At 35.5% G+C, this 12,062-nt stretch overlaps 1 protein-coding gene across 6 annotated transcripts in view; it reads left to right on the top strand.

The window, feature by feature from the left end:
• The first annotated feature begins 2,067 nt into the window (after window positions 1–2,067).
• The window catches only part of LOC107859116 (putative F-box/LRR-repeat/kelch-repeat protein At1g11620), a 13,433-nt gene continuing 3,438 nt past the window's right edge, over window positions 2,068–12,062 (top strand). The window contains exons 1-5 of one of the 6 annotated variants that reach the window (XR_007052256.1): window positions 2,120–3,527; window positions 5,747–5,870; window positions 6,915–7,201; window positions 7,284–8,301; window positions 9,070–9,189. Coding sequence is in view for 1 of the 6 variants with exons in the window: in XM_016704014.2 (XP_016559500.1) it covers window positions 2,329–3,527; window positions 5,747–5,798 (1,251 nt within the window). In the remaining 5 variants the exon portion in view is untranslated. Of the gene's footprint in view, window positions 3,528–3,794; window positions 3,904–5,746; window positions 5,992–6,914; window positions 8,302–9,069; window positions 9,190–12,062 lie in introns of those variants that run through there. The other 5 variants (XR_007052255.1, XR_001671321.2, XR_007052257.1 and 2 more) reach the window with 5 other exon arrangements.

Below are 12,062 nucleotides of genomic sequence, written 5' to 3'. Positions count from 1 at the left end.
ATATATATATATAACACTATATATATATATATATAACACTATATATATATATATATAACACTAATAGTGCCCATTCCAATTTCCAAGTCCATTAGCCCTACAATCCAAATCCAAAATCAAAATAGTTAATAGGCAAACATAATAGCCATTTCGCCTTCACTCTTCAGGCTTTAGGGTTCTAGTAAGCAGCAGTAATATAATATATCTTATTCTGATAATGATTTGTTGTTGTTATATTTTTGTTAGTGTTTATTTTTCTTGAAATATAATGTTTATACTTTACAGTTTCAGAGATCTTATAGTGTGTTTTTTTTTTTTTTGTACAAGTGGTTATTAAAAAAATGATTAATATTAAAAAACAATCCAACTCACAAATATAATTTAGCCCATTAAACAAGTGCAAAATAAAAAAATCAAGATTATTAAATCGAAATAAAATCGAACCGAAATTCACATAAACTAAACCGAACCGAACGGTTCAGTTCAGTTTTCGGTGCGCCTAATTTTTTAACCGAAAACTCAAAATCTTGAAATAAAAGAACCGAACCTCGAAACGAAAAATCAAACGCACACCCCTAATCGTATATGAAGTTGTATCTCTTCAATGAGTATTCTCCATATATTTTGGTTGGTGAGTTATTTTTTTTACTAGAGAAATTCATATATTGTACTATAATAATTGTCCAAATTTAAAAGAATATATTAAAGAAGGAGAATAATATATAAAAATTCATATTTCATAAATCAGAAGTTTCATACAAAAAAAAGTACTAACATAACTACACAAGGGTAATTTTGAAATAAGGGAGAATTTTGAGGCACAAAAATATCTTTTAATTAGTAAAAATATAATAACTTATAAACCAAAAAAATTAGTTGGGAATTGAAGCTTTTAATTTTTGACTTATAAAAAGCAAAATTTGTCTTTTTTTAAAATAATTTTGAAACTTGTCAAACACTTAAAAAAGTAAAAAATAGTTTAAAACTATTTTGATCAAAATATAAGGTCATCCAAACACCCACTAAGCATGTATTGGTAAAAAGAAATAATGGAGAAATGTAGTGTCAAGTCAAAAGCAGGCAAAAACAAGCATAAATAAATGTACTTGATCCAGCATTCTGTTTGGCCTTCAAAATAAGTTAAAAAGGCAAAATTGAGTATAAATTAAACATACGTTTTATTTTACTTGATCTTTTTTGACTCGACATACTTGTTAAAAAATATTAATTAAAAATATATTTTACTAATTTAATCCTATTAATAGTATCTTGAAACTCCAAATTTAATTATTACTATTTTCTTTAGTTATTTAATATTCAAAGTAATATGAGAAATGAGTACTAAAACACTTTTAATATGCAGAAATATACAATTAATTTGAAACAAACTTATTTACAAAGAAGGTTAAATAAAATGGAGTACTTCTTTTACTTATCTGCAAGATGACACGTAAACAAAAATCATTAGTCGTATACCTTAGCCTCTCGAAGCTAAACTTTCTACTCTCTCCGTTTCATTTATTCGTCCCAACGTTTTAAATTTGATTTCTCATTTTACTTATCATTTTTTATTACTCAAGATAAGATATTTTTTTCTTTTTTGCCTTTAGTATTTGTTAGAATTTGTGACCCAAATTCTATCATTCAGCCCTAAAAAGTTCGTACTGCAATCCATATTTGTGATTTTTTGTGGGGTTTGTATATTTTTGGACATATAATTTATTTGTACGCACTTATTATGTAAGTGTGATTTAGTGAGTTGTTTTAGACTGTTGATATACGTTATTGGGACTTTCGTCTCCTCCTGTACTCCTCTCCATTATAGTAAATTCCTTCGTCTCTGGCCGTGATTTTTTTCATCAAGAATTTTCACGCAAATTTGTGTGTCTTCTTCTCATGTTTTTTGCTTTGTGGTATTACTTATTGCTGTCCGTTCATAATAATATTAATTATTTTTTTTTTAAATTAAAATATAAATATTATTTGATAAAGGTACTATAATAAAATAATTATGATATTAATTATTCTTTTAATTAATATAAAATATTAAATTAGGGCGAGTAAGATAGAACGATGGAGTAATAAGTATTCAATATCTCAACACACTGCCCAGTTAGATAAATTAAATTTGATTTTGATAAAACTAAGGCTTCATATGCAAACAAACATAGGAAGTCCAAATTTTGGTTTTAAACCGGCCATGTCTCTGTTGGGTTCCCAATTATGGCACAAAAGACAAAAGTGCATTTTTGAACTTCCTTACACCTTCAAAACCCTAAAACGCTTCTGCCTTTGCCAACACTGTTGCTGTGATTTCGCAAATCTGAGATGCCTCCTAAAGGAAAAGGAAATAGGAAGAAGAAAGGGAAAGGTAAAGGGAATTCCAAAGAAACAAAGTGCAAAGCAACTTCCGACTTGTATTTCCCAAAAGAAGTCGTCTTTGATATCCTCTCTCGTCTCCCTGTGAAGGACCTTTTACAATTCAGGTGTGTTTGCAAGCAATGGAACAAGCTCATTTACAAGCCCAACTTCATAGCTGCCCATTTCCGCCGCTCTTCTTCTTTGCAGCGTTCCTGTTCGTCCCTTATTATAGGCAGCCGCCATCAAGAGTCCAATAATCATGTACTCTCACTATACAACCCGCCTGATTCACTTGTCGAGCTGGACAGCCCCTTTCCTTGCTTCTTTCCCAATATGTACATTGTGGGTCCTACCAATGGCATTGTGTGTCTCTTTAATCCACCTTGGGGTGAATTGATTACCCTTTGGAACCCGGCAATGAAGCAGTATAAGATGGTGCAGCTTTCTGAAAGTTTACCCATTCAGGGACTGCACTCTTTGGCGTCGGTTGGAGTGGCTTTTAATTACCAACAAAATGATTTGTTGGTCTTGAGAATCTTTTGTGTCGAGCTACTGTCTCCAGTCCCGAACCACATTGAAATGTATTCTACCAAGACTGGCAGATGGAAGAAGCTGAAAAATGAGATGGTTTTTTATATTGGTGAGTTTCTTTGCAATGCAATTGTTAAAGGGGTGCCTTATTGGTTTGTTTGTATGCCTGATAAATTTGGAGTGCGAGCTGTGTTTATGCGCTTTGATGTGGGAAAAACAGTATTTGAGAAGTTACCATCTATAGGGCCGCGTAGACAGCATCAATTTCTTGTGGACTTGGAGAATTCTCTTTGTATGTTAGATTGGGATCACAAAGACGATTGCCGTATAGATGTTTGGGTACTAGATGATGTAGATCGTTGGAGTATGAAATACAGTGTTGGACCGTTAATCGGGTTTGATCGAATCTTGGGTTGTTTGAGGAATGGTGACATTGTAGCTAAGAATGATAAAGGAGTGGTATTCTTGTGTGATCCCATAACTAGTTCAATCAAGGAAAAATTCAGCCTTGATACTTCTAAGGTTGGATCACATGTGATTGTTGACTATTCAGAGAGCCTATTTCTGTTCGCAGGGATGCTGCCAGTTAAGAAGCAAGATGCTCAAGATAAATTGGCACGCAAAAAAATCACAAGGTTCGTCGATCGATTTATCATTATACTCTAGTTTATGTTACTATATTCATGCTATGTTTAGATTGTCAGCTCACAGTTTTAGATGATTTCATTGCTTCAGAAGTTTTCTTATTTTATGTGCACGTGTATGTGTTATCTAGGCACTCGGGGAACTTAGCACACTCTCTGATGTGTTAAGTACTGTCCAAACTAAGTAGATTACTTTAGTTAATTCTGTTCAATTGGTTGAGATGCTTATTTATTAATGCTGTTTTTAGCTTCTTTCAGATTTCTAACCATCTTCGTATCCTATAGCACTACAACATTGACCAATTAAATGAAACAGAAAAAAAAAGAGATGATAGAGAATCTGTTGAGAAGTTAACATATATCCAAGGTATTCCTTCTTACTATAAGTATAATACTTCCATAGCGTTGGTCCAAAGGTCCCAACAAATGTGTATGTAGTTGTAACAAACTGCTCTGTGAATTAGTCATGACACATACTAGCTTAGCGGAATACCACTGATTAAGAAAAAATTGGTCCAGTTCTATTGATCTTTGCTTATAAAAAGTAGAGTTCGATTGATCTTGCGGAAAAGTCTTTGCTATCTAATAAAAGGATTAACACATACCTTTGTATTCCCTGGACTTAGCGTTTTTTTGCTTTTGAGCTGGACTTTGAATCAATAATGATAAATGTGAAATACTAACAGTAAAATGTATGGAATTTGGAAATCATTCTCTATTTTTTTTTTTTTTTTTTTGAGAAGGTAACATTTGTATTATAAACCAGCACTTAGGTAGTGCTAAAAACCTCTTTACAAAAATAAGTATTAGTAAAAGAAAAAGCTCCTCAACCTAGCATGATTCTGAAACATCTAAGATCTTCTGCCTCTACAGGGGTACATTTTGTACACCAAAAACACAAAAGCAAAATACAGTCTGTTTGATCTTCTGCAAAGTTCTACTTCTGTCCTCAAACTTCTAGCATTTCTCTCTTTCCAAACCGTCCACCAAAGACATGATGGGATGGTTCACCAGTAGTCCCTATTCTTTGCACCTTTCCCTGCTTCCTCCCAACTAGCTAGAGTGTCAACAATCTTGCTAGGCATTGCCCACTATATGCCTCTAAGATTGATGAAAATCTTCCATAGTTGATCAGTAATTCTGCAGTGCAAGAATAAATGTCCCACTGTCTCAGCTGCCTCTCCATACAAACAACAATGTGTAACTAGAACGACATTTCATTTTCTCAAGTTCTCATGTGTTAGCACGGCCTCCTTGGATAACAACCATGAGAAGCATGCCACCTTCGAAGGTGTTCTGGCTCTCCAAATTTGTTTCCATGGCAACCTGCTCAATTTTTAATTTGACATTCTCAAAAACAGAAGAATATACAGAACTTGGAAGTCATAGGTTAGTAGTAATAACATATTGATCCAGCAACTGTAAAACTGTGATAATTTTTAGCAAGGGAAACATAGAAAATCTATAAACCTTGATTCCTGAACTGTTGTGTACTTATCTTCTATGAGATAATTGTTTTTCCATTCATTTAATAGCAAGATATTTGCAGATGTTCATTTGAAGACTTCATGAATGGTAGAGCTATTCTCCTTAAATGCCCCCCCCCCCCCCCCCCCCACCTTTTTATCTTAATGAGTTTCGTTGCCTTTATACTATTCTAATTTCCTCATTTAATAACAATGAATTGACTGGTGAGAATTCTGGCAACTCTAGACAATTATTATATACTATGTATTGGGTGGAGAGTGTCTCTGAAGTGGTTAAGTGATGTCAGGCATGGTAACAAAGGTTCTTCTAGGATGAAAATTCATAAGAGAAGGAGAGCATAGAAGTAGTTCTTTCAGTACTTGTCAATAATATGAAAAGAGAGTGGTTGATGGAGTTTGGTGGAACATTTTTGTTCTTTGAATATCCCTGGAGTATTTCCAATATTCCAGTTAGTATTGATAACTGGAATGCTATTCCTAAAGAGACGTGCTTTCTTTAGGAGTTTTTTGCGTGTACTATTTTGTTCTTCAGATATTGTTGGAGTACTTCTAATATTGCAGTTAGTGTAGATGCTAATAGGAAAGAAACATGCTTTCTTTTAGGATTTCTACCTTTTGCATACATCTTGTATGTTGAATTTTCCCATTACATCAATATACTTTTAACTCAAAAAAGATATTTTGAGAATCTTACAAACATTTTTTCTGTTTTGGATGATGCAGGGCTTGCTTAAAGTTCTTGATGGGACAACCCTCAGAAATCGTCATACCCTGATTGCCACTTTTTAGCTAACCTCAGAGATGCCACGAAAAACTTTTTGATGTCTTTTTAGTTGGAAGATAGCATGTATGTAGCTTTTTGGTGAATTCATGCTTGCGGTATAATACCTTTTTTGAGTTTATTTTTTTCTTCGCTCTATAACATCTATCTTTATGTTTTATTATGGTTCAAGTATCAACGAGATTAATTTCGTCTTCTTTAAATAGAGTGCATATTTGATAAATAGATTAACTAAGTCTGTTTTAAGGGAGTCCATAAATTAGTAAATTCTTTTTTGTTATGTTGATTTAAGTTCACCCAATCCTCTAAGCCCTTATGCTTCACAAATAGACCTATGGTTGAAAGCCACTTGACTTTGACTTTTAAGGAGAGGAACATAGAAATTGTTTCATTGATTTGTGTTGTAGGCTTGCAACTAGTATAGATGATGAAAGACGGACCATTTTTCAAGACATATTCTCTTAAATAGTCGGCAAAGCAAAATAGGGAAGGGGTCAAGCTAACTGATGGTTGCCCCTCAATATGGTCTGATACGAAGCAATAACTTCACGATGCAATGATTAGATTACGCTGACTGATTAAGGTAGTGATAGGTTCTAATCCAAAGGAATGCGCGCGTAAGCTAGAAAGGCGTATAGACAAGTTGAAGAACTCTCGGATATCTACGCTAGATCTAATAGAGAATTTCGATGATAAAATTGTCACGATAATTCAATTTGTCCAATAAACTACTTGTGGCTCCTAATTATTTAGTAAAAGGGAGACAACATTCGGATTTTCATTAGTCCTATTTCAAGTGCAAAGTCTCTTAAATAAAGGCCTCATTTTTTAATTTATCCTCATTTCTCATTTTGTTGATTGAAAGAGAATCTTACATAGTACTAAAACTTCATTTTAAGTATCAGATTATATCTATCTAATTTGACTGTGAATCTACATTAAGTTAACCGTCAACAAATGAAAAGCAACAAATCATTTAACTAACTGAAATAATGATGTAATAGTCACAATTTAAGTAACGGAATATTGACCCTTTCATAATTCCAAAACTGCTTTTGTGAAATCTTTAAACCCTCTAAACCATTTTTCACCTACCTCCTTCTTCTTCAGGCCCCAATGAGTAGGAGGGCGCGGCGGTCGCTGCAAAACCTTGGGCGCGAGCCCGGGCAGAGCGGTTCTTCAAAAAAAAAAAAGTTGATCGTCTTCTTCAATCTCTGGCCAATTCTTTACAGCAAACAAAAGATGGCGCCAAAAGGAAAAGGAAAGAAGAAAGGGAAAGGAAACTCCAAGACAACAGACAACAGAGCTCAAGAACCAACACCCAACTGCATTTTTAAGCCTGAAATCATCTCTAACATCCTCTCTTGGCTTCCTCTGAAGACCCTTTTACAATTCAGGTCTGTTTGCAAGCAATGGAACAAGCTCATTTCTAAGCCTCATTTCATCGCCACCCATTACATCCATTCCTCTTCTTTGCAGCGCACTGATTCATCCACGATTATTATACAGTCCCGACATGATGGAAAGTTCAATCATAATGTACTCGTACAGTACAAACCCCCTCTACCACCTATGGAAGTGAAAAATCCTTACCCTATCATCTTACCCAAAATGTCCATTGCCGGTCCTGTCAATGCATTCTCTGCATTTTTCAGCCACCTGTGGGCGATGCGCTTACACTTTGGAATCCATCAATGAACAAGTCTAAGATGGTCATGCTTTCTAAAACTACCAACCCCTCTCAGAAAGTATCGGTTGGATTGGCGTTTGATTCACAGAAAAAGGATTTGTTGATCTTGAAAATCTTTTGTGTCCCCCCATTTCCAGGATGTACCAAAACCAAAGTGGAATTCGAAATACGTGAAATGAAGTATCCTTTAGGATGGGAGACGCTGAAAAGTAGAACAAACTATTTTTATATTGACAGGCCTTCTTGTGATGCGATCTTTAAAGCAGAGCCTTATTGGTTGGCTTATGATTATGAAGAGTATATTCCCGGAAAGTATGAGAGGTTGGTGCGCTTTAAAGTGAGTAAAATGGATTTTGATGAATGGTTGCTACTGCCATTTGTCGGAGTAGGGGATTATTATACGAATCTGGCGAATTTTGAGGATTCTCTTGGTTTTTTGATCCGGGAGAAAACAGACAATTCCTATATTGATGTTTGGGAAGTGGATGATAAAAAATTTCAATGGAGGAAGAAATGTAAGCTACGACCATTATCCGGGTTTGGCAGAATTTTGGGCTGTTTGAGGAATGGTGAAATTATAGCCGAGAATGAAGACGGTGTGTTGTTGTTTTACACAGTGAATAAATCAGAATTGGTAGTTCAGAATGATGAGAACCTTTATCCTTGCTCAGTTAAGAACACATTAACAATGGGGAATTCTGAGAAAGGATCACATGTGATTTCTTACTGCCCAGAGGTACTACTTTTGATCGAAGGGATGGTCACAGTTGATCCGCAAGATGTCTTGAAATGGCAAAGTCTGTTAAGGTTCGGTATATAGTTTATGTTATGTACTATATACATTCTTGCTGTGTGTTGCTTGTCAACTTCCACTTTTTTAGATGGTTTTTTACTCGCTAACTCCCACTTTTAGATATTGTGATCGCTTCATGATTCTCTTATCTATGCGCACATGTATGTATTGTATAAACACTCGGTGAACTAAGCACATTCACTCTGACGACTATGTTAATTCTATGAATCGGTTGAGATGCTTGGGTGTTGCTGAATTTCTAGCTTTTTTCCATAGAATTGATCCAGCACATGTAATTGTGAGTTGTAGCAAACTTCACCGTTAAGTGGTTGAGAAGCTCGTCCGGATAAGAAACATAGGTATCAAAGAGTTCTACATATTGATCTCGCTGAAGAATTCTGATATCTAATAGGAGTAAAGGGATGAACCCATAAGAAGAACTGCATTACTTGTTCTTGGTACCTTTTAGCGTTTGAGCTGTATTTGGTCGATAATGAGAAACATGAAATACTTACAGAAAAACAAATAGAATCGGGAAGTCAACAGTAGGTCACTTTTGTCACAGATAAATAGTAATGGCATAATGGTCTCCAGCAACTGTCGACCTTATGATATCCTCTATATTTTTAGTGAGGGAAACATAGAAAAATCACTAATCCCTGATCTCGAACTGTGTTTGCTTTATCTTCTGTTTTTGGAAGTGCTCATCAGTTTTGATTCCTTAACTAGTAATCAGATGAGGCAATTGTCTTTCCATTCATCTAATGGCAAGATGTTTGCAGTTATTCATTTGAAGACATCGTGGATGGTAGAGCTACTCCTTGAATGCGCCCTATTTCCTCCCTCCTTACTGATGACTGGATGTTGTTCGCAAAGAAACAAGCTTTCTTGCATGACTTTAGGTGAGTATTTTTGTTCTTCAGATATTATTGAAGTACTTCAAATATTCCAGTTTGTGCTAATCTGATCAGTAAAGAAACATAATTTCTTGTAGGATTTCTGCTTTTTGCGTACATTTTATATGTTGGATTTTGCCATTCATTAATAAAATTATATTCTGATAAACGACGACTTCATACGGCAGCTGTGACAACTCTCAGTATTCACCTCATAACATCTGTCTTCTGTTCCCTTTTCGAGTAATTTCTGACCTTCTACTTGTTTGCATATGTGAATTCTGTGGTCAGACTATGATCAAAGACATTTTGTTCATATGAATCATGTCAGCAATTGTTGTATCAAACATTTAGAACTTGCCAAGTTTACAGTTGTGAAATTGCAATTGTAGTCCTAAGGAGCTTCCAATAAATAGTTTAGACTGATGCGTTGCAACTTGTGATCAATAAGTTTTCTGTGTCAAGAAAGTGTTAATTGCATAACATCATCTGATTTTCGACGTTTTAAAAATATACTAGTAAAGTAGGCAACCTATTATGGCAGCAAAGTCAAAGGAATTAAGTGCTTTATTTTCGGTAGTGTTGTGAGCTTGCAAATCCACAAGAACTGAGTAGTTGACTGAAAAGGACTGCTGAGTTGTTTATACATTGACTGAACAGAGAAAACAACACTAGGCTCTAAACTCCTAGATTTGTTGAGTAACTTCAACAGGAATTGGAGTCAGGTCCCAATAATTATTACTAAATATCAAGGCCAAACAAAACCTGTTACGGTGTGACTGGAGAGGGCCTGCGATTGCACTCCTAAGTTAAACAGTTGGTTTAATCCAAGGATCAGACCAAAGGTTAATATACTTTCACGATGCCAGAATCGATAGAATCCCATGTTGGCAAGAATTCCAACCCAACATGATATTCTTGTTGTATTTGTGAATCCGAGAGAGGTCTCCAATAGGTCCAAGGATCTTAGTGATTTGTGGATTGTTTTGGAGTGTGTTTGTGGACTATTTTTTGAGTGATTTCGTGTCTTCCACAAATCACTAAGATCCTTGGACCGATTGGAAACCTCTCTCGGATTCACAAATACAACAAGAATACAAGGTGAACAAGGTGTAGTTCACACCAAAATAGCAACAATACGTGAAGAACAAGATGAAAACAAAGGCACAAGATTCGGATTTAACAATAACAACAAGAACACAAGATTACAACACAAACACTAAACACGATTACAAGAAAGTAAAGAGATAGATAGACAGACCACATGAAAGTATAATCTCAAGAACCCAAGAATGGACACTCTTGGACCCTTAACATTAGACACAACAATAAACCTATCTCTTAGTGACACAAGATCGGATTGCACCTCTCTAGCATCAACGTTTCCAAGCAAGCAACAACAAAAGAGAATCCACCTTATTGTTGTATCCTAGTTTCAGTTTTGTTGCCTCACGGAGAGAGGACTTGTGTTCTTTGGTCTTTCAGGACTCACAAATATCATCAAAAACTAAATCTAAAAACCCTACAATGTTCCTTTTATAACTATTACAAAATATAAGTTAAAATGACCAAAAGACCCTTCAAAGAGTAGGCACCCATCTAGTGTAATTTATGGGCTGATTTGGGTGCATTTTGGGCCTCTTTTACACTTCAACTGCACATGCTAAGGCTCGGGTCCAACATGCACTCTCCTAAGTCCATATCCGAGATTATTCCCATATCATCCTCTCAATCTTGAGAGGAATTTGTCCACAAATTCAGGGCTTCACCTCGTTCAATTGATCACTTCAAAGGAAACCTACTCAAAACAATCCGCAAACAAGTCACAAAAACAAGTCAAAAACTGTCCACAAAATCATGCTGAATCCGAGGGCTTAATAACAATATGTCCCGGCCAATATCTTCATTTTGAACCTCGGCTTCCTCTCCATCTTAAACCTTGTCTTCAATCTCATCCGAAACAAGTCTCCTACCATCATACAAGTATTGTAGTAGTCTCCATATCCTTCATGTTCCTTTCTACCATACTCCTCTACATGGATATATTGGTTTTGGTGAAGTAGAGTTTCGGTTGAGAGGAATGATTTGGTAAGGGGGAGCTTTGGTTGTGGAGCTTGGATGGGAGGAAATTGGCTTTCAAGTCCCTCTTGTTGGACTTGATCTAATTGAGGGGGAAGTGACTCATTTAGGTCTCGAGTTTGAGGACATTTGTTGGCTTGGCTTATGTCTATGTTATTTAGTGGTGGTCTTGGAGGGTTGATCGTTTGAGGTAAAACTTCGAGAGTAGAAACATGAGAGTTCCTTTGACTTTCCACTCGATCCAACCTCTCAAGTAGAGTAGACATATCTGAGCCCAATTTGTCAAGACCCGTATTCGTCTTAGATATTTCTTGGGCAATGGCATCAAGGTGGGACAAAATTGTGTCCATTATGGCAAAGGAGTTACCTACAAAACAGAAAACACGTTAGTTGTACAAAAACATCCTCACTCTCTCTTTTATTTCTTGTCTCTTGGATCCCTCACACTTAATATCACAAGTGTTGTAAGCTTGCTTGTACTCCGAGAGGTGTTGAGAGGTGAATCAAGTGTATACAACGACTCAAAAGAATAAAACATACAAAGAAACATAGACACACACACAAACAAAAAAAATACGGTTTCAAACCAACTCACAATATAGTAATTAGTCACTAGTTTGTAAGTTACTATGAGAATCAACAAACGAAACTAAAGACACAAAATGAAACTAAAAGATCAAAATTTAAGCTTAAAATTTGTCAGTGAACAGTAATTGGTGATGTGGCAATCCTTGATTGGCCTCGGTCAACAAGTTTATTTTCCAAATTTGGAAGTCTTGATCAATTCTACAATTTGGACT

The sequence above is a fragment of the Capsicum annuum genome, chromosome 2 (genome assembly GCF_002878395.1).
Source record: "Capsicum annuum cultivar UCD-10X-F1 chromosome 2, UCD10Xv1.1, whole genome shotgun sequence".
NCBI lineage: Eukaryota > Viridiplantae > Streptophyta > Magnoliopsida > Solanales > Solanaceae > Capsicum > Capsicum annuum.
Note: the sequence above shows the minus strand (reverse complement) of the source record. Positions and strands in the feature narration are given on the sequence as shown.